The 26,675-nt window shown below is 36.0% G+C and overlaps 2 protein-coding genes across 12 annotated transcripts in view; both read right to left on the reverse strand.

Moving 5' to 3' along the window:
* The window catches only part of SLC13A1 (solute carrier family 13 member 1), a 319,118-nt gene that overhangs the window by 275,457 nt on the left and 16,986 nt on the right, over positions 1 to 26,675 (reverse strand). The window lies entirely within an intron of this gene.
* The window catches only part of IQUB (IQ motif and ubiquitin domain containing), a 150,013-nt gene that overhangs the window by 81,845 nt on the left and 41,493 nt on the right, over positions 1 to 26,675 (reverse strand). For 10 of the 11 annotated variants that reach the window (XR_014246917.1, XM_082400026.1, XM_082400020.1 and 7 more), the window contains 5 exons: positions 25,970 to 26,145; positions 17,467 to 17,637; positions 14,919 to 15,095; positions 1,670 to 1,918; positions 786 to 971 (listed from right to left, as the gene is read on the reverse strand). Coding sequence is in view for 10 of the 11 variants with exons in the window: in XM_082400026.1 (XP_082256152.1) it covers positions 786 to 971; positions 1,670 to 1,918; positions 14,919 to 15,095; positions 17,467 to 17,637; positions 25,970 to 26,145 (959 nt within the window). In the remaining variant the exon portion in view is untranslated. The remainder of the gene's footprint in view (positions 1 to 785; positions 972 to 1,669; positions 1,919 to 14,918; positions 15,096 to 17,466; positions 17,638 to 25,969; positions 26,146 to 26,675) is intronic. The other variant, XM_082400027.1, reaches the window with a different exon arrangement.

The raw sequence follows: 26,675 nt of genomic DNA on the forward strand, positions 1-26,675 counted from the left end.
AGCAATTTAATCAGTAGAAGGCAGAGAATCAATATCAGCTGTTGGGATCATAGGCTTGCTTAGTATAAATGGAGCTTTCTGGGAACTCATCAGGGACCCCTCAATTCTGTTCATCAAAATGTTTTACAGATTGCATCTTATAAATTACTGGAATTAAATGGTATTTAATTTTTACAGTGCTTTCCCCACTACTAGTTAGGTGGAAGCAAATGAAAAATGAAGCCTCAGAACTATACCCCATCAGTATGATTGCCATTTTGGGCACAAAATTATGAACAGAATTTATTTGAGAATCTACTGTGCTTTTAGGCAGACTTGTGATGATTAATCAAAGGACAGACTCTAGGTTTCAAAATACCTATCTGGTGATAATATTCATTTATTCATTCAACAAATACTTATTAATTCCCTAGTCTGTGACACTGTTGTAGGTATTAGAGATATAGGCACAAATAAACTAAACAATATCCCTGTTCTTACGGAATTTACTGTGGAACTAATGTGCTTGAACTTGCTATTATTAGGAGGGTCTGGTTTCATGTTAGGTACTTGAAAGACTTTCAGATGTCTTATCTTTACCTTTTATGTGTCTTAGCTTCCTTTCAATTTTAATCTCTGCCATACATATCATCCATGTATTTTGTTACTGTTATCCATGGGTTCTCTGTTTCTTAATCCAATGGAAGTATTTAACTTATGCATGGAATGTAGTAAAAGGCAGTCAAGTTACCTCTAATAATTCCAATGACCAAATTAAGGTCCCAAATAAAGTTTGACCTCCTTACCTCTTCAACACTCTTTAGCTTGAGATGAGTAGTGCCTTCATCTTTGGTAAGAAGAATGCAGTTCCAGGGCGACCACTCCAAGGACTTATCCCACCTGACCATGACCAGATCATTGAGATCGTTCCAGGCGCTGAGCACTGACTGGGATGCCCAGATGTTCTCAGTCAGGTACTGAATATCTTGTAGCTGCGTGTCAAAACATTTGTGAAAAACAACATTTTCTTCTAAACATAAAATTTAAAATTATTCTATTACTTGAGAAAACACATTATACTGAGTATATTTTTTAAAGGAAAACATTATTCTTGAGGCTTTCTGTGCACATAGCTTCTTATTTCTCATCAAATCTCTGCTCATTCTGCCCAAACCATATGTTACCAGTCTCACAATCATGACTGCATCTTTAACCCAGAGTAAGCTGTGTATATTTCTTCCAGTATGCTAATTTTACCTTACATTTATATGGTATTAAGTACTTTTCAAAATTCATTAGTAACTATCATCTTATCCTCAGGGTTACTGCAGATCATTCTATTCCCATTTTACAAATGAGGAAATTAAGATTTAATAAATAAGTAATTCGCTTAGTGTTATTAAAAACTTCATTGTTTTAATGAAAAAAGAGGGAAAAGGGAAGAAATGAAATAACTGTTTTAAAACTTTTTAAAAAAAATTTAAACCATATTAGATAAAGCTCTTGAAATGACTTTTTGTCACAAGGTCTGCATATTAAACTTAGAATTGCCAGAGAGGCAAGCTTCACAAAGAATAAACATAGGAAGAAGAACCATTATTTTAATAGGTTTGGATGGGAAAGCAGAAATCTTTTCTGTAAAATCAATGGACAAATTTCATCCGTGATTGGCAACATTTACTGATCATACCTGCATCAGGAAAGCAATTTTAGAATCATCTTCATAATCAGCTTCTGAATAGTAAAGTCGTTGAAGTAAACATTTGTACTTCAAACATGATTCTCGTTTTTGAGTCTCATTGTCAAGGTTAATGCAGTGACGACAGCGGTAAATGTGGTGTGAGGTGGATGATACAGCAAACTCTGTAGAAGGCAAATACAGCTGGCAACTGATGCAAAAGTAAATCTTCTTATAAAACTTCAGTGGGTCTTGAGGGACCTAAATGAAAGAAAGAAAGGAAAGAAAGGAAAGGAAGGAAGGAAGGAAGGGAGGAAGAAAGAAAGAAAGAAAGAAAGAAACTATAACAGCCAGGCCAAATGCTAAGGGCTAATTTACCTTAGAATGAGATAAAAAGTTGGTTAATTTTTTCCTTAACTTCCTACTCTATGCAAAATTTAAATTTCAAGTAGTATTCATTTACCCTGCCAAAATATTAAAAATCTCTATTATTCATAAACTTTTAGATATACATGGTAAAATCACCTAGAAAATTAACTGACTGAAAAAAAATGAGTAGGTAGAGGCTTTGAGTTGCGATAGTAAGAAAACTTTCCAAAAAGAAAAGAAAAGAAAGTGCTTTGGCACTTATTTTTAAGAATTTAGATTTTTGGTGCTATGCTGTGTTAATTATTTTTACAGGCAATAGCTAGATTCACATAGCAATAAAAGCTCACTAAACCAAGTGTTGTTCTCTTTTCATTTATCTTAACACTAAATTTAGATTGGCTCAATTATCAATATTCAAAATTTGAAACTCTGCATTATATGGTAGTTCTATTTTTAATTTTTTGAGGAACCTCCATAATGTTACATTTCCACTAACAGTGCACAAGGATTCCCTTTTTTCTACATCCTTGCCAACACTTGTTACCCTTTGTCTTTTTGAGTAGACATTTTAACTTTGGTGAGATGATATTTCACTGAGCTTTTGATTTGCATTTCTTTGATTAGTGATAATGAGCACTTTTTCATGTACATGTTGGCCATTTGTATGTCTTCTTTGGGAAAATGTTTATTCAGGTCCTTTGCCCATTTTTAAATTGGATTAAAATTATTTTGTCATTGAGTTGTACATGTTGTTTTTGATACTAACTCATTGGATAAATGGTTTGCAAATATTTTCTCCCATTCCATAGGTTGCTTTCATTTTGTTGAATTCTTTCCTTTGTTGTGCAAAAACTTTTTAGGTTGATACAATCCCATTTGTCTATTTTTGCTGTTGTTGCCTTTGCTTTTGCTGTCATGAGCAAAAAATTGTTGCCAAAGCCAATGTCAAGAAACTTTTCCTCTATGTTTTCTTCTAGTAGATTTACAGTTTCAGGTCTTACATTTAAATAATTAATCCATTTTGAGTCGATTTTTGTATGTGGTGTGAGATAAGGGCCCAATTTCATTTTTTTTGCATGTGGCTGTCCAGTTTTCCCAACACCATTTATTGAAGAGTCTGTCCTTTCCCCGTTGTGTATTCTTGGCTCCTTTGTTGTAAATTAATTGACCATATAAGTATGGGTTAATTTCTGGGCTCTCGATTCTGTTTCATTGATCTATGTGTCTGTTTTTATGCCAATAATATACTGTTTTGATTACTATAGCATTGTAATATAGTTTGAAATCAGGAAGCATGATGCCTCCAGCTTTGCTCTTCTTTCTCAAGATTGCTTTGGTTACTCTGGGTCTTTTGTGTTTCCATACAAATTTTAGGATTTTTTTTTTCTATCTCTGTGAAAAATGCCATTGGAATTTTGATAGGGATTGCACTGAAGCTGTAGATCACTTTGGGTAGTATGGACATTTTAACAATATTAACTCTTCCAAAAATTTCTTAAATACAATACAAACAATAAAAGCATGATCCATTTTAAAAATGAACAAATTGAACGTCATCAAAACAAAAACTTCTGCTCTGTTAGAGATACGGTTAAAAGAATAAAAAGACAAGCCACAGACTGAGAAAATATTTGCATATCATGTATCTTACAAAGGACTTATATGCAAAATATATTAAAAATTTCAATAACGAGAAAATAAACAACTCAACTGAAAAAATGGGAGTGACAAAAGATATGTGGAGACACTTCACCAAAGATATATGGATGGCAAAAACGTGCATGAAAAGATGCTTAATATTATTACTCATCAGGAAAATGCAGATTAAAATACTACACACCTATTAGAATTCCAAAAATGAAATAAAAACTGACAATACCAAGTGCTGACAAGGATGCAAAGCAACTGGAACTCTCATACATTGCAGATGGGGTGCAACATGGTATAATCAGTTTGGAAAAATGTTTGGCAGTCTTTATAAAGGTAAATATGCATTTACCATATGACTCAACAATCCCACTTCCTAGGTATTTAACCCCAAACAACCAACTTACACAAAAACTCACAATTGAGTGTTCGTAGTGACTTTATTCACAAAAGCCCCAAACTCTAAACAATTTAATGTCCTACAATTGTAAATAGATAAACTCTGGTATACCCAGACCATAAAAATATTATTCAGTTATAACAAAAAGCTAATGATACACTGAAAACATATGGGTGAATATCAAATACAATATGCTAAATGAAGGAAGCCAGTCTCGAAAGACTACAGGCATACCTTGGAGATATTACAGGTTCAGTTTCAGACCACTGAAGTAAAACGAATAATAGCAATAAAGCAAGTCACACGAATTTTTTTGTTTCCCAGTGCATATAAAGTTATGTTTACACTATACTGTAGTCTGTTAAATGTGCAATAGCATTAAGTCTAAAAAAACAATGTACATAATTAAAAATACTTTATTACTTAAAGATGCTATCATCTGAGTCTTCTTTTTTCTGGTGAAGGGTCTTGCCCTCCTTAAGGGCTACTGACTGGTCAGGGTGATGATTGCTGAAGTTTGGGGTAGCTGTGGCAGCTTCTTAAAATAAGACAACAATCAAGTTTGCTGCACTGATTGACTCTTCCTTTCATTATGCTAACGGTTTCTCAGTAGCATGCAATACTGTTTGACAGCATTTTACCCACAGTAGAACTTCTTTCAAAATTGGATGACTCCTCTCAAACCTTGCCACTGCTTCATCAACTAAGTTTATGTAATATTCTAAATCATTTGTTGTGATTCCAACAATCTTCACGGCATCTTCACCAAAAGTAGATTCCATTCCAATAAACCACTTTCTTTGCTCAGCCATAAGAAGCAACTCCTCATTTATTAAAGTTTTATCATGAGTTGGAGCAATTCAATTACATCTTCAGGCTCCACTTCTAATTCTAGTTCTCTTGCTATTCTCACCACATCTGCAGTTACTTCCTCCACTAAGGTCTTGAATCCATCAAAGTCATCCATGAGGGATGGAATAAACTTCTTCCAAACTCCTGTTAATGTTGATATTTTGACCTCTTCCCGTTGGTCACAAATGCTCTTAATGGCATCTAGAATTATGAATCCTTTCCAGAAGGTTTTCAATTTACTTTGCCCACGTCCATCAGAGGAGTCATTATCTATGGCAGCTGTAGCCTTATGAAATGTATTTATTTATTTTTAAATATTATTGAAATATAGTTGATGTACAATATTATGTTAGTTTCAGATGTTCTACATAATGATTTAACATTTGCATACAATATGAAATGATCATCTGGATAAGTCTAGTAAGCACCTGTCCCAGTACAAAGTTATTACAATATTATTGACCATATTCCTTATGCTGTATATTATCTCCCTGTGACTTATTTACTACATAACTAGAGGTTTGTACCTCCTAATCCCCTTCAACTATTTCGCCCCCCCCGACCCTCTTACTTCTGGCAATCACCTGTTCATTCTCTGTGTCTACGAGTCACTTTTCGTTTTGCTTTGTTTTTTTATTTTTTAGATTCTACATATAAGTGAGGTTGTGCAGTATTTTTCTTTCTCTGTCTGACTTATTTCACTTAGCATAATACCTTCTAGATCCATCCATGTTGTAGCAAATGGTAAGATCTCATCTTTATGGCTAATACTTCATTGTGTGTGTGTGTGTGTTGGTGTGTATATATATATATACACACACATACCACATCTTCTTTATCCATTTGTCTATCAATAGATAATTAGCTTGCTTCCATATCTTGGCTTTTATAAACAGTACTGCAATGAACACTGGAATACATATATCTTTTCAAATTAGTCTTTTTGTTTTCTTTGGGTAAATACACAGAAGTGAAATTGCTGGGTTACATGGCAGTCCTATTTTTAATTTTTTGAGGAAACTCCACATTGTTTTCCACAGCGGCTGTACCAATATAAATTCTACCAACAGTGCACAAGGGTTCCCTGTTCTCCGTTTCCTCACCAACCTTTGTTATTTGTTGTCTTTTTGATGATGGCTCTTCCACAGGTGTGAGGTGATATCTCATGGTGGTTTTTATTTGCATTTCCCCGATGATTAGTGATGTTGAGCACATTTTCACGCGTCTGTTGGCAATCTGTATGTCTTCCTTGGAAAAACGTCTATTCAGGTCCTATGCCCATTTTTAATCCTGTTGTTTGTTTGTTTTTGATGTTGGGTTGTATGCATTCTTTGTATATTTTGGATATTAACCTCTTATTAGACATTTCATTTGGAAATATCTTCTCGCATTCAGTATGCTGCCTTTTCATTTTATTGATAGTTTCATTCACTGTGCAAAAGATTTTTAGTTTGATGTCCTCCCATTCACTTATTTTTGGCTTTGTTTCCCTTGCCTGAGGACACGTATCCAAAAAATACTTCTAAGACCGATGTCAAAGAGCATACTGCCTAGGTTTTCTTCTAAGAGTTTTAAGGTTTCAGGTTTTACATTTAAGTCTTTATTCCATTAAGTGGATTTTTGTATTTGGTGTGATAAAGTAGTCCAGTTTGATTATTTGCATGTGGCTGTCCAGTTTTCCCAGCACCATTTACTGAAGAGACTGTCTTTTCCCCCAGTGTGTTTTCTTGCCTTCTTTGTCATAGATTAATTGTCCATATAAATGTGGGTTTGTTTCTGGGCTCTGTATTCTGTTCCACTGATCTATGGATCTGTTTTTGTGCCAGTACCATACTGTTTTGATTACTGTAGCTTTGTAGTACAGTCTGAAGTCAAGGAGCATGATACCTCCAGCTTTGTTCTTCTTTCTCAAGATTGTTTTCACTATTCAAAGTCTTTTGTGTTTCCATACACATGTTAGAACTATTTGTTCTAGTTCTGTGGAAAATGCCCTTGGAATTTTGAAAGTGGTTGCATTAAATCTGTAGATTGCCTTGGATATTATGTAATTTTAACAATATTAATTCTTCCATTTGTTTATGTCATCTTCAATTTCTCTCATCAATGTCATAGTTTTCTGAGTACAAGTTTTACCTCGTTGGTTAGACTTATTCCTAGGTATTGTATTCTCTTTGATGTAATTATAAATGGGATTGTTTTCTTAATTTCTCTGAGAGTTTGTTATTAGTGTATAGATACACAACAGATTTCTGTATATTAATTTTGTATCCTGCAACTTTACTGAATTCATTGATGAATTCTAATAGCTTTTTGGTGTTATCTTTAGGATTTTCTCTACATAGTATCATGTCATCTGCAAATAGTGATAGTTTTACTTCCTTCTTTCCAATTTGAATTCCCTTCATTTCTTTTTCTTGTATGATTACTGTGGTTAGGATTGCCAATACTATGTTGAATAAAAGTGGCAAGAGTGGGCATCCTTGTCTTGTTCTTGATCTTAGAGGAAATGCTTTCAGCTTTCCACTATTGAATATGATGTTGGTTGTAGGTTTGTCATATATGGCCTTTATTATGTTGAGGTATGTTCCCTCTATACCCACTTTGTTGAGAGATTTTATCACAAATGAATGTTGAAGTTTGTCAAAGCTTTTTCCACATCTATTGAGTTGATCTTATAATTTTCATTCTTCAATTTGTTAATGTGGTGTATCACACTGATTTGCAGCATTGACATTCTTGCAGCCCAGAGATAAATCCCACTTGATCATGGTGTATGATCCTTCCAGTGTGTTACTGAATTTGGTTTGCTAACATTTTGTTGAGGACTTTTGCATCTATGTTCATCAGTGGTATTGGCACGTAATTTTCTGTGATGTCTTTGTCTGGTTTCAGTATCAGGGTGATGCTGGCCTCATAGAATGAGTTTGGAAGTATTCCTTCCTCTTCAGTTTTTTGGAGTAGTTTGAGAAGGACAGATGTTAACTCTTCTTTAAATGTTTGGTAGAATTTCCTGTGAAGCAGTCTAGTCCTGAACTTTTACTTGTTGGGAGTTTTTGATTACTGATTCAATTTCATTACTGGTAATTGGTCTGTTCATATTTTCTATTTCTTCCAGGTTCAGTCTTGGGAGATTGTATGTTTCTAGGAATTTATCCATTTCTTCTAGGTTGTCCACTTTATTGGTGTGTAATTGTTCATAAGAATCTCTTATGATCCTTTAATTTCTGTGGTGTTGGTTGTAACTTCTCTTTCATTTCTGATTTTATTGATTTGGCCCCTCGTTTTTTCTTGATGAGTCTGGCAAAAAGTTTATCAATTTTGTTTATCTTTTCAAAGAACCAGTTCTTAGTTTCATTGATATTAATCTCTATTTATTTCTGCTCTGATCTGTATTATTTCTTTCCTTCTACTAACTTTAGGTTTTGTTTGTTCTTCTTTTTCTAGTTCCTTTAGGTGTAATGTTAGGTTGTTTATTTTGAGATTTTTCTTATTTCCTGAGGTAGGCTTGTATCACTATCAGCTTCCCTCTTAGAACTGCTTCTGCTGAATCCCACTGATTTGGGGTCATTGTCTTTCCATTTTTATTGTCTCCACGTATTTTTTTTTATTTCCTCTTTGATTTATTCAGTGACCCATGTTTAGCAGCATATTATTTAACCTCCAAATGTTTGTGCTTTTTGTAGTTTTTTTTTTCTTGCAGTTGATTTCTAGTCTCATAGCACTGTGGTTGGAAAAGATGCTTGATATGATTTCAATCTTCTTAAATTTATTGAGACTTGTTTTGTGGCCTAGCATGAAATCTATCCTGGAGAATGTACCATGAGCACTTCAAAAGAATGTGCGTTCTGCTGCTTTTGGATGGAATGTTTTATATATATATATATATATATATATATATATATATGTTCATTAAGCCATTTGGTCTAACGTATCGTTTAAGGCCAGTGTTTCCTTACTGATTTTCTGTCTGGATGATCTGTCCATTGATGGAAGTGGTATGTTAAAAACCTCTACTATTATTGTGTTATTGTCAATTTCTCCCTTTACGTTTATTGATATTTGTTTTATGTACTTAGGTAATCCTATGTTGGGTGCACATATATTTACAATTGTTATATTCTTATTGGATTGATTGCTTTATAACTATGTAATGTCCTTTGTCTCTTGGAACAGTCTTTGTTTTAAAGTCTATTTTTTTAAATAAATAAATTTATTTATTTATTTATTTATTTATTTTTGGCTGAGTTGGGTCTTTGTTGCTGCACACGGCCTTTCTCTAGTTGCGGCGAGCAGGGGCTACTCTTTGTTGCTGCGCACAGCCTTTCTCTAGTTGCAGCAAGCAGGGGCTACTCTTTGTTGCAGTGTGCAGGCTTCTCATTGCGGTGGCTTCTTTTGTTTCAGAGCACAGGCTCTAGGCGTGTGGGCTTCAGTAGTTGTGGCTCGTGGGCTCTAGAGCGCAGGCTCAGTAGTTGTGGCATATGGGCTTAGTTGCTCCGCAGAATGTGGGATCGTCCTGGACCAGGGCTTGAACCTGTGTCCCCTGCATTGGCAGGCAGATTCTTAACAACTGTGCCACCAGGGAAGCCCTTAAAGTCTATTTTTGTCTGATTTAAATATTGCTACCCCAGCTTTCTTTTTGCTTTCATTTGCCTGGAATACCCTCTTCCATCCCTTCACTCTCAGTCTGTCTGCTTCTTTAAATCTGAAGTAAGTTTCTTGTAAGTAGCATATACACGGGTCTTGGGTTTTTTTTTATCCATTCAGCCATTCCATGTCTTTTAATTGAAGCATTTAGTCCATTTACATTTAAAGAAATTATTGATAGGAATGTACTTATAACCATTTTGTCCACTGTTTTCTGGTTGTTGTGTAGTCTTTTATTGTTGTTTTTGTTGTTCCTTTCTTTTTTTGCTCTCTTCCCTTATGATTTGATTACTACCTTTAGTGTTATGTTTGGATTGTTTTCTCTTTTGTGTGTGTATCTATTATAGGTATTTGTTTTGTGGTTACCATGAGGTTCATATATAACAACACATATATTTTATGTTGATGATCTCTTAAGTTCAAACAGATTCTAATAACCCTGCATTTTTCCTTCACTACCCACCACTGCCATGTTTAATATTTTTGACATCATATTTTACATCTTTTTGTTCTGTATATCCCTTAACTACTTATTGTGGATATAGATGATTTTACTACTTTTGTCTTTTAACCTTCCTACTAGCTTTATAAGTGGTTGATCTCCTATCTTTACAGTATGTTTCCCTTTACCAATGAGATCTTTCCTTTTATAATTTTCATATTTCTAGTTGTGGTCTTTTCTCTTCTGCTCAGAGAAGTCCCTTTAACATTTCTTGTAAAGGTGGTTTAGTGATGCTGAATTCTTTTAGCTTTTGCTTGTCTATAAACCTCTATCTCTCTTTCAAATCTGAACAATAGCCTTGTCAAGTTGAATATTCTTGGTGGTAGGTTTCTCCCCATCATCACTTCAAATATATTGTGCCAATCCCTTCTGGCTTGCAAAGTTTCTGCTGAAAAGTCAGCCGATAGTATTATGAGAGTTTCCTGGTATACTACTAGTTGATTTTCTCCTGCTGCTTTTAAGATTCTTTGTTTGTCTTTAATTTTTTCCATTTAAATTATAATGTGTCTTAATGTGAACATCTTCGGGTTCATCTTGTTTCGAGGCTCTCTGTGCTTCCTGAACCTGGATGTCAGTTTCTTTTCCCAGGTTAGGGAAGCTTTAAGCTATTATTACTTCAAATAAGTTCTCTGCCTCTTTCTCTCTCTCATCACCTTTTGGGACCCCTATAATGTGGATGTTAGTATGCTTGATGTTGTCCCAGAGGTCTCTTAAACTATCCTCATTTTTTTAAACTCCTTTTTTTCTTTTTTTTCCATTGAGCTTGGGTGATTTTTCACTACTCTGTCTTCCAGTTTGCTGACCATTTCCTCTGTATCACCTAATCTACTGTTGATTCTTCCTAGTGTATTTTTTATTTCAGTTATTGTATTCTTAAGCTCTGTTTGGTTCATCTTTATATTTCCTAACTCTTTGTTAAACTTCTCACTGTGTTCATCCATTCTTCCTCTGAGTTCATTGAGCATCTCTATGATCATTACCTTGAACTGTTTATTGGGTAGATTTCTTATCTTCACTTATTTAGTTTTTTCTGAGGTTTTGTCTTGTGCCTTCGTTTGGAACATATTCCTCTGTCTCCTCATTTTGCCTAATTCTCTGTATTTATTTCTATGTATTAGGTAGTTCGGTTATGTTTCCCAAACTTGGAAACATGGACTTACATAGGAGATGTCCTGTGGAGCCAAGCAGCATATTCCCCTCTGGTCACCAGAGCTATATACTCTAAAAGTGGCCCCTGTGTGGGCTGCGTGGGCTCTTCTGTGTGGCAGAGCCAACTACTGTGGTCATGCTGTTAGGCAGGGCTGGCCTCTGGCCCTGTTGGCTGCCAGGCCCTGCCTCGTGTGGTGGCTGCCAGACCACTGGTTGGCTGGTAAGCCCCTGGTGCTAATAGACCAGAGGGAGGACTCCTAAATGGCGCTTGACAGCATCAGTGTCTTCTGTGGTAGAATGAGCTTCCAAAATGGCTGCCTCCAATGTCTATGTCCCCAGAGGGAGTCCCAGTTGCCTCCTGCATCGCCAGGAGGCTCTCCAAGATCAGCAAGTGGGTCTGACTCAGGTTCCTCTCAAACTGCTGCCTCTGCGCTGGGACTCAGAGCATGTGAGATTTTGTGCATGCCCTTTAAGAGCAGAGTCTCTGTTTTCTACAGCCCTCTAGCTTTCCCATATGCAAGCTCTACTTGCCTTCAAAGCCAGATGTTCTGGGGGCTCGTCTTCCTGGTGCAGAACCCCTGGGCTGGGGAGCCCAATGGTGGGTTCGGACCCTTCACTCCTTGGAAAGAACCTCTGCAATTGTGATTATCCTCCCACTTTATGGGTCACCTACCCAGGGGTGTGGGTCTTGACTCTACCACATCTCTATCCCTCCTACCCTTCTCCTTGAGGTTCCTTCTTTACATCTTTAGTTGTGGGAAATCCTTTCTGATCATCTTTAGGTTGTTCTCATAGATAGTTGTTCTGTAAATAGTTGTAATTTTGCAGGGAGGAAGTGAGCTCAGGCCTTCCTACTCTGCCATCTTGGCCACATCTCTTCATGAAATGTATTTCTTAAATAATAAGACTTGAAAGTCAAAATTACTCCTTAATCCACAGGCTGCAGAATGAATGCTATGTTAGCAGGCATGAAAACAAAATTAATCTCATTGTACATCTCCATCTGAGCTCCTTCATGACCAGGTTCATTGTCAATAAGCAGTAATATTTTGAATGGAATCTTCTTTTTCTGAGCAGTAGGTCTCAACAGTGGGCTTAAAATATTAACTAAAGCATTGTAGGAAAGAGATGTGCTGTCATACAAACTCTGTTGTTGCATTTATAGAGCACAGGCAGAGTAGCTTGGGCATAATTCTTAAGGACCCTAGAATTTTCAGAATAGTGAATGAGCACTGGCTTCAACTTAAAGTCACCAGCTGCATTAGCCCCTAACATGAGAGTCAGCCTGTTCTTTGAAGCTTTGAAGCCAGGAATTCACTTCTTCTCTATAGCTAGGAAAGTCCTAGATAGCATCTTCTTGCAATATAAGGCCATTTCATCTATACTGAAAATCTGCTGCGAAGTGTAGCCACCTTCATTATTTTAGCTAGAACTTCTGGATACCTTGCTGCTTCTGCATTAGCACTTTCTATTTCACCTTGCACTTTTATGTTATGGAGAAAGCTTCTTTCCCTAAACCTCATGAACCAACTTCTGCTGGATTGAAACTTTTCTTCTGCAGCTTTCTTACCTCTCTCAACCTTCATAAAAATAAAGAGTTAGGGCCTTGCTCTGGAAGAGGCTTCGGCTTATGGAAATGTTATGGCTGGTTTGATCTTCTATCTAGACCACTCAAACTCTCTCCATATCCGCAATAGGGCTGTTTCACTTTCTTAGCACTCATGTGTTCACTGAAGTAGCACTTTTAATTTCCTTCAAGAACTTTTCCTTTGCATTTACAAGTTGACTATTTAGTGCAAGAGGCTTAACTTTTGGCCTATCTCAGCTTTCGACAAGCCTTCCTCACTAAGTTTAATCATTTCTAGCTTCCAATTTAAAGGGAGAGGTGTGCAACTCTTCCTTTCACTTGAACTCTTAGAGGCTGTTGTAGGGTTATTAATTGGCCTAATTTCAATAATGTTGTGTCTCAGGGGATAGGGAAACCTGAGGAGAGGGAGAGAGTTGGAAGTACCACCAGTTGGTGGAGCAGTCAGGACACACACACATCAATTAAGTCCGTTGTTTTATGTGAGTGAGGTCCAAGATGCCCCAAAACAATTACAATAGTAACATCAAAGATCAGTGACCACAGATCACTGTAACAAATATAACAATAATGAAAGAGCCTGAAACATTCCGAGAATTACCAAAATGTGACACAGAGACACAAAGTCAGCAAATACTGTTGGAAAAATTGTGCCAACAGACTTGCTCAATGCAGGGTTGTCACAACCTTCAATTTGTAAAAAAAAAAAAAAAAGATAAAAGAAAAAACACACACACACAGTATCTGCAAAGCTCAGTAAAGTGAAGTGCAATAAGACATGGTATACTTGTACATAGCATTTCATTCCATTTATGTGACAGTCTAGGTTAGGTATAACTATAGAAATAAAATTCTGATCAGTGTTTGCCAAGGGTTAGGTAGCCAGGGGAAGGGCTGATTACAAAGTAGCAGCATGAGGGAATTTGGGGGAGGTGATAAGACTATTTTTTATCTTGATTGTGCTGTTGGCTGTTGATTACATGACTCTGAATTTGTCAAAACTCACCAAAAAGATTGAATTTTACCAAAGGTAAATTTAAAAAGTGAATAAAATGATACAATGTTATATGAATGTGTAGAATATTAAATTCTATTATACTACTGCAAGCATATAAAAACTGAGTAAGTCTATAGAAGACTAAAAGGTAGCTTGGAAAAATGAAACACCGATGTGAATAAGAAATAATTCAATGGTCAACTCTTCTCTTGAACTTTTGTTATATTTTGAAATTATCTTGCAATACAGTTAAGTTTCAAAACTTCATTAAAAAGAAAGACTATAAAAAACAAACAATTTTAATTTTTCTAAAAATTTTGACTAAATATTGAGATTTTGTTTATGTTAAAAAAGCAAAATACATGTTTAGTCAGCTTCTTAAATAGATTATTAGTCTAAACATAATCACTGGAACAAAACGCTGTTTCAAATTCTTTAGTAAATCCCCCCAAAACTTTACTAAAGGTGTTTTAAATAGTTTTGCAAAGTAAGAAGGCAATAAGGCACTTATCTTGGCTTTAGAAAGAAAAATCCCCAAAGAAGGCTTAACATGTTAGAGTTGGAAAAGGTAGTTTAATTCAAATACGTGTTACATTTGAAGTTCTCGCAGGATATCTATGTGGATCTGTTCAGTAATAATTATAACTCCGTGATAAGTATTATAAAGGAACACAAACAGGTGCATGTAGAATCTCAGATATGAAGAGTTTAACTCTCTCTGAGGCCTAATGAAGGAGGGTACATGTGAATTGAGTCTTAGAAAATGAAGAGGAGTTGGCTGGGTAAAGTAGGGGACAGCATTCCAAGTAGAAGCAACAGTACATGGAAAAGCATGATGGCGTGAGAGATCATGATGTGTTCCAAACACTGTCATATTCAACTGGATATTTAATCCAGAGAGTAGGAGAGAATTCAAGCTTGGAAATACAAACAGAAAAAGTTAAATGATTCATTTATCAACATAAAAAATATCATTCAAAGGCGATTTCACCAATAAGATGGTCTTCCACATGGACCCCTAGTAAAGTATTAAAGCAAAATCTGCATATACTTCAACTTACTATAGCACGTCTTACAATTTTGATAAAGGAATACGGGGAAGAAAAGGTAGAGTACCTTAAGGTGTCTTGCAACTTCTGGATTAAACAGAGGTGTTTTGATGTAATGAAAAAAGAGTGTTGCAATCCTTTTTCTGAGTCCTTCAAGGTTCTCATGTTTGACTCCTCTCATCATAAGGTCAACCTCCCTGTCAATCAATTCTAGAATTTCCTGAGTCAGTTTACATTCATGTTCCTGTGTAAAACACAACCATATTCAGTATAGAATTTTTAAAATCACTAATTAGTTTTTAAAATTATCACCCAAACAAACTGAAAACTAGATTCCAAAAGTAACGAAACATTGCTGACATAAGTATAAATTGGTGCCACTAATTTAGAAAAAATTTTGACATTATCTAGTAGAACTTAAGATATGCATAATCTACAACCCAGCAATTCTACTTTAAGTGCTTTAAAAAATGTGTACGGAGTCATCATTCACACCAGCTCAAAATTAGAAACAACTAAATATCCATAAATAAATTGATTACATAAATAATGATGGCTTATTCATACAGTAGAGTATTATCTGATATATGGACATGAATTAACTAGAGCTATATACAGTAACAAGTTTAAATCTTACAAATTAATGTTGAGCAAATGAAGCAAGGCACAAAATGATACATACAGTCTTATTCCATTTAAATAAAATCCAAAAATAAACAACACTAGACCGTATTATTTAGAGATGTATACAGAGGTGGTAACTATGAAGAAAAATCAAGGAAATGACTACCATGAAAGTCTGTATGGTAATTACTTTTAGAGGACGAGAGGGTGAATTGCAAATATGAAGAGAAAGGGGGACGTTGGCAATGTCCTGTTTTGGGGCCAGACGGCAGTAACAAGATTGGTGGTTTTATATTTGCTAAACTATACACGTATATTTTATGCATTTTTTTCTGCATGTTTATATAATTCACAATAATCTTTAACAAAGTAATAGAAATGATGGTGATTGAATAAGAAAGCGCAAGTAAGAGTGAAGTGATTAAAGTAGAAGGATTTAGAAGTAATAAAATAGAAGTAAGTTGCTCCGACTGCCCAAGAGGGACTACAAAAACCATAGTTTGAATGAAGGAGTCAGAGGGTAACGTCAGTAACTATAAAATAATGCTCTTCTCTTCTTTTTAATATGTACTTGGTATGGCTAATACAAGAGTCTGCATCAGTGGTCTTTGACCCTGAGGGCACATTAGAATGACCTGGGGAAGATTTTAAAAGATTTTAACAGTGCCCTCACACTTGAGAATCTGATTTAACTGCTCTGAAATGGGGCCTAGATATCACTCCTATTCATTTATTCTCATACTCTCTCTCCCTTTCTCTGTGTATCTCTTTCTCTCTTTCAAGCTCTCCAGATGATTCTAACATACACCCAGGTTCAAAATTCACTGGTCTATATTAGCAACTGTCATCAAAATAATACTTATTATTTATTGAGGGCTCCCTATTTGTAAGCATTGAGACACATAAATTATATATTTTATTTATATTCTATATACATACATATGCATAAATATATACACACATATATATGGGTATCTTCAAGGCAACTAATTTTACAGATGATGAAACTGATTTTCAGAAATATTAAATAACTAATCTAAGGTTGTGTAGCCACAATAAACACAGCCAGAAATCGAGTCATGCTTAAAAGCCTTAATCCTCCATCAAATATTGTTAAATAAATGTATATGTGGATATATTAGGTTAAACATATTAAGACATGCACAACTTATCTTTTATGAGTCCATCCTTTGGCTTTTTTAATTAACCAGCTAATGGTCCTAATTATGTCAGGTAAGAATATTTCTACTGTACTCCCTACCTGTACTCTCGTTTCTGCCAATTTGGTCTTTCTATTGCCCTCTACAGATACCATGCTTATTTCCCACCTCTGGACCTATGGCTTCTCCCTCTCTTCCTATCTCTAGCTTCAAAGGCATAGTCACTTGACAAACATCTCTGAAAAGGCTGTCCAGAAAAAAGGTAGTCAATGCCTAATTGAGTCCATGCCTCTGCTTTCAAGATGGGCAGAAATGTGAGAGACCTATGGGGACTTACCTTCCAACAAGAACCATTTACTCAACTACTTAAAGTGCCTTAAATCAATAACTGATGAGGAAAAGGAGATAAAAATACTTATACTAATGCTGCTTTAAAATTGCTAAAAAATAAAATTTTCATTAAAAAGTGTCAAAATATATAAACAATAATTGCTGTTTTATTGAACTGAGTTGAGTACTAATCTCATGCTATATATATCTGCATTCATTGCAAAGTTAAGGATACATTTACATTTAGAATATTCATTGTGTTATATTTACTTTTGTATGTGTCATAATATATAGTTTGAGAACTTGCAGATAAATGTTAATGCGTAAACCATATCCTCCAATTATACCCAAACAATATAGTTGCTGACAAAATAAAATTCATATATATAGACATTTATTATCTTTATAATTACTTAATACAAACCATCTTGTTTATTTTAGTATTCAATTTTTTTATTGATAGTGGTAGTGATACCCAAAAACTAAGAGAAAGTAACGTACCTTCACAGTATGTTTAAGTGTTAAGAGCACATCTAGTCTCTCATCTTGAGAGATATTTTTCAGCATAATGCAGTTATAGATGTTTTGCAGCTCTCTGGCTCTGATGGTGAATTGTGTATCCATCTCAATTATTTTTCCATCAAATGTTCTCCATATCTTTGGAGCTGAACACTTAAAAATAATATGTTTATAATTATCAGTTAATTAAAGTTTCAAAAATAATTTTGTTCCTTCTACTATAAGTTAACCTTATTATTATGTGCTTTATGGAATAAAACTATCACTAAAACTTAAGAAAATTATTTGAAGAATTTGTAGACCATGGGAAAGTAAAACAATTTAGGAAAAAAAATATGAGAGAGCTTTAGTCTGCAGAAGTACAAACACTTCCTCAGGATTCAGAATTTGCTACTAATTTGTACTAACTAGTATGATGGTTAGCTTGATGGATTTATGAAATAACCCCTGGGGAAAAAAGCATGCTATTTAGAATGCTAAAAAAATTATCTACTTGGTTCAATTATATTGAGTTGTATGAATGTGTCTTGATCATGCCTTGCCAATTGAGAACAACCCTTATGGAACAATGATTACAATCCTCAAGGTGTTAGACCTACAGATATAGCAATATGAGACTCAGTTACAGTTCTGTTTCCTATAAAAATAAATCTATAACAAGTTCACAGTTCTTCACAAAGCAGATGTCCATAGGGAAACAGCTGTATTTAGCTATTTTAGCAGTGCTATGGCCCCTGCCTCCCTGACAATGGCTAAGATTCTCACTTCCTATTTCCAAATCTGGCTTGATGCCTCCCAACATAGCCTGTCTCCTGAACTGAGGGTCAAAGATGGAGCTAACTTGCCCTGAAGCTCATGTGAGGAGTCCCAGGCTAAGAATTCAGAGACAGGAAATGGAGTGAGTCCTCCACTGATTCAGGACCACAACAAAATATTTAAAGACTATGTTTGCCAGTGCTTTTGTTGCCTCCTACCCAAACTATTGAGACTTTAAGAGAAGATTCATTGACCTAGAAAGAGCACAGTGAAAATTCACTGACTCTTCTACTTTTAAGGTATAAAGCTGCTCAGTTTCTTTCCCTGATTATAATCTATCAAAAAGGAGGCTATGTTGATCACAATTTCTAACTGTCCAAATGCTGTATTTTTTGTAGCCTGATTGGTAATTGCTTTGGAGACCTGTACTCCAATTTATGCCATACTTGCAAGCATTTAAATCTTAGATTTGATATAATTTAAAGTTTAAATAGAAGCCCATGTATCAGAATAAATCATCAGGAATGTAGAATAGCCAAATAGAGAAACCATTTAAGGCTGTATTTAGTATGACAGTAGTATGAATTTTTAGTTACAGCCTCAATTTACCTTTAATTTTTTTTTACATTTCATATTAGCTAAATTACATTGAAAACTACAAAGCTACAATTTAACAACTATATTTGATATGTTTTCAAAGTAATGGCATCATTTTCTGATCAAAGGTAAAATGAATGTTGTGCAGAGCTAGGAATCTTTATCAGAAACTTTAGATCCTCAGTTCTAGTTTTAATCTAGCAAATGAGAAGCTGCAGCCCTATAATTAGTTTCCATTTTTAAGGCATAAATCTAATATTAAATAATATAGAGTTAATTAGCAGATTGATAAAATTAAAAAAATTTATTAAGGATTATAAAAGGGAAATAGCTCAGTAAGAAAATATTTTATGATTTAATTATTATCACTTAGAAATTTTAAAAATATATTGTTTTAAATGGATACAGCCTTGTTTGGGGTAGGCCTCAGAGTGTTACTGAAATCTAATGTTTGCTGCAAAGCTCTTTTTAAAACCTTTAAGGAATAAGCAATCTTAGGCTAAGTTTCATATAGCAATATTCTAAAGTCTAAAGCCTTAATCTTTGCACACAGTTTTCCTCAGGGTGGCTCTATTAAATGTAATTTCCCTTCTTCCAGTAAAGTGAACAATACCTTTAGCTCTTCAGGCTGATAAGTTATTTCATTTGTAATAATCCAAGTACAATAACCTTTTAATGAAATGCTTAGTTCATCTACTTTATTGTGGTTTTTTTCAGCTGTTGTATTGATTTAACTCTACCTTCCCTCCAAGATTTTAGCCCCATCTAAGATACTGTGATATAGTAATACCTTGGATTTTTTCCAAATATATTTAACATCCAAATCATTTCTACCCTTCAATTTTTAACTTAAATCCTAACTTTTCTACAAAGATTCCTAACTACTATGGTTTGAAACCACTGAAATCACTATTATCTGTCCTATTGTACTTGTAAAGACACACACACACACACACACACACAGTATGCAGTGGGGCAATGCAATTTGGATCCAAATTGTTCTATAATTATAACTCTATTTCTCCTTACAGATTATAAGAAATAAATTTCTTATGTAGTTTTACATATTTCACAGGGCCTACAGTATTCATTCATTCATTCAATAAATATTTATTGTGTTTACTATAAATTGGTCAGTGTACTAGGTAGCAAGTAGATAAATTCTAATTTCATGAACTCTTAAATCTAAGAGCATAGAAAGATTAATAAATAATTAAAATAAAAGTTGATTATGCTTGATGATGCAGGTAAACAGGTAACTACAGTTTGATATGAAGCACTTAACTGGTGAAAAGAAAATAATATCTAAGATAAAACCTGAAGAATAACTAGGAGTTAGCCAGATTAAAGGGAACTGAGTGATACAGTCAAAGATTCCTAGATTTGAAGTTTGAGTTCCCTAGTGTAAGCACTGAAATGACATTAAAAAAATCTGCTTGGCAAAGTTGTTTTTATATTTGGATTTATTTCTGCCAACACTGATAACCTGGTCTTCAAGTCTAAGCTTCTTTGATTGCAGGCCTTAAGGTATCTTTTTTATTCTGATGCAGGAAAATGTCAACTTTGCTTATTTCTCTTTCTATGCCTTATTTTCTTTGAACGCTGTGGCTGTAATAAGAAATGTACAACAATCATGTTCTTAAATTGCTTCAGAAAACAGGAGCATAATAAATTCCACTTAGCTGCCAACAAATGAAACAGTATAGACTCTGGAGGAGAGGAACAGAAAAACAGCAGGAAGGCACATTTTGAGGAAGGGAAGGTGGAGAGGTATCAAAAACCTTGAGAGCAGCAAGCTTCCACAAAAGAGAAGAAATGGCTGCACTGTGAGAGGCGGTCTTTTCTTTCTCCTAAATTAATACTCTAGACCCTCAGGGCACAAATTAAGAATAACACTAACCCCCCAGAGCTACTGGGTAGTGATCAACTTTTCTTTTACACAGCGAAGTGGTTTTGTCCATCCATAGAGGACACCCCTGTGGACTGTGGCGCTCAGAGAGAGGCAAGAGCTGGTTGCATTTTTCTATCTCATTATCTGTTGGCCACCTGAGTAAGGAGAAAAAAAATTAAATGACACAGCTAAAGTAGATTGCAGTTTTTTAGCTTGTGATTTTGAGAAGTGGTGTGTAAATCAAAGAGAATCAAAGAAATAAATGGCCTTGACTCTAGGGAAAACCTCTTGCAGAAATTCAAATTGTCTCTTTACACAGTTTGGGTAAGCAGTACCCAAGATATATTAGAAATTGGCTGATGATTTTTCATTCAAATTTCTTGACCTGAATTTCTTCATCTCTGTCAATTTATGAGTTTTTAACATTTGACAACCTGTGGATGTCAATGTTTGATGTGATAAAATTACAAATTATTTAACTAATGCTTCAAAAATCTTTACATTAAACTTTTTATGGAGAATGAAGGCTTAGTATAGAATCCCTAATAACTGATTAGTTCAGTGCTTTTATTGGACTAATTTAAAATAGTAATCATTCATTACTCAGAGAAATTCTGTGTCCAGGATAAGAAGATAAAAAACAGAGCTTCCCTGGTGGCGCAATGGTTGAGAATCTGCCTGCCAATGCAGGGGATGCGGGTTCGAGCCCTGGTCTGGGAAGATCCCACATGCCGCGGAGCAATTGGGCCCGTGAGCCACAACTACTGAGCCTGCGCATCTGGAGCCTGTGCTCCGCAACAAGAGAGGCCACGATAGTGAGAGGCCCGCGCATCGCGATGAAGAGTGGCCCCCGCTTGCCACAACTAGAGAAAGCCCTAGCACAGAAACGAAGACCCAACACAGCCAAAAATAAATAATAAATAAATAATAAATAAATTTTTTAAAAAAAGAAAATAAAAAATAAAATATTAGTTCAATACACTACATAATACTTAGACACATTGAAGTTAAACTGAAACCAAACCATAAAATTTTATTTTCCAGAGTTATTTCCAAATTATGGGAAAGTAAATATTCTCTTTACATATCTATATGTTATGGTGCTAAATGTGGATCTTAAAATCCGCATCATGGCCCTGGTTGTTAGGGTTAACACTTGAAAAAACTCTGACCTTATCTAGCCTCAGGGATTACTTATAAGCTGTTTTTTCTTAGCAATCAAAAAAACTGTAGAATAAGTTACTTCAAGTTTCATGAAATCAACGCTGACTCCTCCTGAATATTTATTGGAGACAATGCTAGGCATGGGTAGGGTGGGATAGACAGGCATAAAACGGAATAGAACTGGTATAAGTATTTACAACAAAAGACTATAAAATCTACCTTAATTGTTTTCTATGATGTTTATTATGGCATCATATACAAAAAAGTGATTTAAATGACTTTGTATTAGAATAACAAAGTTTTCACAATTTACTATAACAGGTTAAAAGCAGGTCAAAAGTCACCGTTGGTCAATATTTTTAAAGAATGGACTAATTAGGCTACGTAATGGACTGGGGATTGACCTCAAGTGCAGTTGTTCCATTCCGTGGTTGTGTTTGTCTTGCCCTGTATAACACTTTGGTCAAAACTGAGGTAAAATTCTCTTGTATCAGCTAAAATGTCCATTTCCTCTAAGTCTTAGCCTGGGGATTGGTGAGATTAACTGGTTTATCAGCTGGGGTGACCACAGGTTCAGAACCCCAATTCTAAAACCTATGACCCACAAAAAGCCTTTCCCTTGATTTCTACAAGTTCTTGTGGCTAACTTTTCCATCCTTCCTGCCATCTTCTGATCTCGCATCTTTGTGTGCTGCCCTGAATCAGTCATTAAGGCCCAGTCATTTCTCTTGCTCCTTTTCCTCTTATGAAAAAAAAAATCATCTTGCACTTAATATTTCAATTATTAGTGATATAATTAATGAAGCTACAAGAAGCCACATTGTGTCCCACTGCCTTCTAACTGTGTCCTCCCTCTACTCTCTCTCCTGGCAACACTCGAAAACCTCCATTTTCCTGGGATAGAGCAATTCTTCCCATACTCAGGATCCTTTAGGGTCTCAGATTCTACCCCAAAACTTATCAAAGTATTTACCGAAAAAAAAAAAAAATCTTCCTTCCTCACAGGAACTCTCATGAACAAAATCTCCCCATCTCATCTTTTTTTGGTGAAATTTAAAGAACTTCTTAGAAAGTTATACTTCATGACAGAGAGTAATCGTCATCAACCGACTCCAGAGGCGCTTTTATATGTTGGGACTTGATCTACCTTTGGATTCCCTATAATTCAAAACATGTTTAGGGACAATGCTAGACATGAAGCTGGAGGTTGGGGGGTGGGGTGAGGGATGTGCAGGCATAATGAAGAATAGACATTGTATAAGTATTTACAACAAGACTCTAAAATCGCTTATAGGAAACAAAGCAGCAGATGAAGCACAAGCAGGAAATCCTGTACAAGGTTCAGCCTTAAATAAGGAAGGTAAGTACCACCCATCCTCCCTGTCCATCGGCACCTGAGAGGCCTCCAGCTCCTTCTTGTGCCCTGGGTCCATGCTGTCCTCTTAAGGTTAACAATCAGACACATAAGGAACACAGTGCGCAGTGATGAAGCTGGATTCAACATAGAGCAACTTGCTAAAGGAATAAGTTTAGTTCAAAATATGACTCAGTAGAAGTATGAATATTATGGCTTCCATACAGTAGAACTCAGCTATTCTAGAATGAAGATATTCAAGAATTTGAAATGATAGTATCTACATTGCATATTTTCTCATAGTACCTGAAATATAAAATTACAAACCACTGGGGCTTCCCTGGTGGGGCAGTGGTTAAGAATCCGCCTGCCAATGCAGGGGATACGGGTTCGAGCCCTGGTCCGGGAAGATCCAAAATGCCACGGAGCAGCGAAGCCCATGCGCCACGACTACTGAGCCTGCACGTCACACTACTGAAGCCTGTGCTCCTCAACAACAGAAGCCACTGCAATGAGAAGCCCGCGCACCACAACGGAGAGTAGCCCCAGCTCGCCGACCGCGCGCAGCAACAAAGACCCAATGCAACCAAAAATAAATAAATAATTTTTAAAAAATTACAAACCATTATTTCTTTCCCTTTTTTTTTCTCCCTACCTTCCTACACAAGCACTTATTGATACTCTGTGATGAGCAGTGAGCTAGGATATGAGGCTATGGAGATAAAGGATAGCTCTTGCCTTAAGAAACTCAGAATCTAGGAAGGATTCAGACATGTAAACAGATATAATAAAAATTGACCACTATGTACTAAGACAAAAATGAAACAGAGTCTTATGAAGGTATATAGTACAGGCTAAAGTAGGAGGATCAGTGATCCTTTCTGGAGGAAGGGACATCTGAGCTTGTTTTGAAGGGTGACTACCTGGTTACTGAAGAAGGAAGGAAAGGATGTTCCATGTAGAGGCCACAGCAGATGCAAAAGCATTGAGAGCACGCGGTCTCTCTGTGAACGTGCAAGTAACTGAGCGTAGCTGAAACAGTATGGCTGTAGTGTGTGAGCAGAGATGATAAACAACTGTGGGATGGGTCAGGTGTGCTAAGAATCGACTATAAAAGTCCTTGTTCCCTGAGGGCAACAAGGAGGGCCAGGGGCAGAGTTGTGTTGAATGAGGTCCCTATGGCAACAATACGGATGATGGAGGAGGGAATTAAGAAGTGAGACTGGAGGTCGAAAGCCTCATTTGGGGACATAAAGTAATCCAGATGGGAAGGAAATCCAGATCCAATTAAATCAGCGTCAAGCTCACACACACAAGGCAAGACCTGTCTCATGACAGCCTCTCAGAGGAGACAGGGAAGCAGGAGAGGGGAGCTGCTGCATAACATCTCAGAAGCTTCCCATCCTCTCCAGTGCCAGCAGGATCACAAGGCATTCCACCAAGACTCAGATTAGCTGTGGTCCAAGTCTTTGTTTACGTGGCGTATTTGGATACACGCAAGGTCATCAAGGTGCACGGCAGAGCCACTTCCCTGTAGGCAGTGGTAGTGAGTTTGGAAAGGAAGAAGTAAAGAACTGAGGAGATTATTAAAGTAATAGAACAGACAGGTTGGTGGCTAAGTGGGACGTCAGGAATAACACCCGGGTTTCTGTCTGAAGCAACTTAAGTAGATGATGAAACATTCACAGAAGATACATTATGTGAGTGTTACAGAAGAGGATCAGTTTGGAGGTGAGGGGTCAAGGAAAGGTAAGATGATATGACTCAGGGGTTGACATGTCAACTTGAGGTGTACTCTGGGGACATCCAAAGAGCAATGATAGTAGGCAATTCAGGATGTGATCTGGAAGCTCCTAGGAGAAGTCTGGCCTGGAACTGCAGGGAGTTCCAGGATGCAGGCAGTAGTTAAAACCACAAGAAAAACTGAGATCAAACAGGAGAGCGTATAAGTAAGATGAGTGGGGGGCATTTATAGCATCAAAAAATATGGTTTTTAAGAACAAATGTTCTCAAATAACAAGAATCATACAACCAGAATCACTACAGGAGAATACCTTGAAGAACTCCATCCCTTTTCTTCTTGTGGCTGGATTGGCTTTTAATTGTTTGGAAAGATCAAGTTTATAAAAGGAAATTGGTCACTATGGAAACAGGCTATTCAATATCAAGCAGGCAGTTTCACCACAAAAGGGTAATTACTTTAGATTTTCCCTTAATTGTATGTTTTCACGGTTTGCAATAATCATATATCCTTTTGGTCAGAAATTTCTAGTCACTTAATGACCTGGTGAGCAAATGCAGAAACACTAGTCTATAGCTATTTCCCCCACGTTGCTTACTATGGGGCACTGCAGATCCAGACATTTTGTGACTTCAATACTGTACATTTTATCAGGGTGTGCAATTCATCTAATTTCTATAGCCAGCCTAAGTCTAAATGAACAGAGTCACAAAGGTGGTGTCTCCATTTTTTCCTTCATAGCTCTTTTGTTAAGAACACGTTAATTTCATGTGACTTGTCAATCGTTATTCTAGGCTGCAGTGAAAATCTAAAGCTGTATAAGAAGAAAGAAAAATATATACAAAATTTAAATAAATATGTCACCAAAATACTAAACAAAATTCACACAAATTCTTACAATGTAAGTCTCTTCTTTAGTTCAATATTCTATATTTTTAAACTCAGGATACATTCATATTTAAATAATTGTTACTTCAATTACCTTATCCAAAAAAGCTTGTATCGATGCTTCCTGGTTAGCCGTATAAGCGATATATCTATGTCTCCCAATGGAAGCAATTATCTGGGTCTCTTTTTCCAGGAGTTCACACAAAGCAGCTTTCCTCTCAGCTCCAGTGAAAGACTGGTTAATGCGTGCAAGTTCTTCTTGCCTCCAGACTAGAGGAATAACATAAAAGACTCTTGAGTTTTTAAAATCCCACATCTTTACAGAGCATTTTTTACTATCACCTCCTGACAAGTGTATTTTATTTTTATAGCAATTTAAATAAAATTATACATGAATAGAATCATTCATATTGTACACCTGATATATGAAAAAAATAGGATGAAATGAAAGCTGAGAGACGTAAAGCAATAAAAGTAGAGTCAAACTAACAGAAGCTGTAAGACATCAGTACAGATCATGTCAAATTATGCCTCCAAGTAAGCATGCACACCCCCCAGTATTGGAACAAATATGGCTTGGATTTGTGGCAGCCATGAACGTGTCCTGCTCAGGTCTCCCTCCAAGAGAGTACCCGTAGCTAGGAGTACAGGTGGCTGATAGTACCAGCTACAGCACTTCGGATCTGCCGCCATATTGGAGCAGAGGCCACACTTTCCCCACTAAGCTCCCAGTCAATGAGTAAGAACCATGGGAGAATCAGGGCCTGGCCATGTCTGCCCAACAGTGGTCTCTTCTGTGG

The sequence above is a fragment of the Balaenoptera borealis genome (assembly GCF_965194805.1).
Source record: "Balaenoptera borealis genome assembly, chromosome: 7".
Lineage (NCBI taxonomy): Eukaryota > Metazoa > Chordata > Mammalia > Artiodactyla > Balaenopteridae > Balaenoptera > Balaenoptera borealis.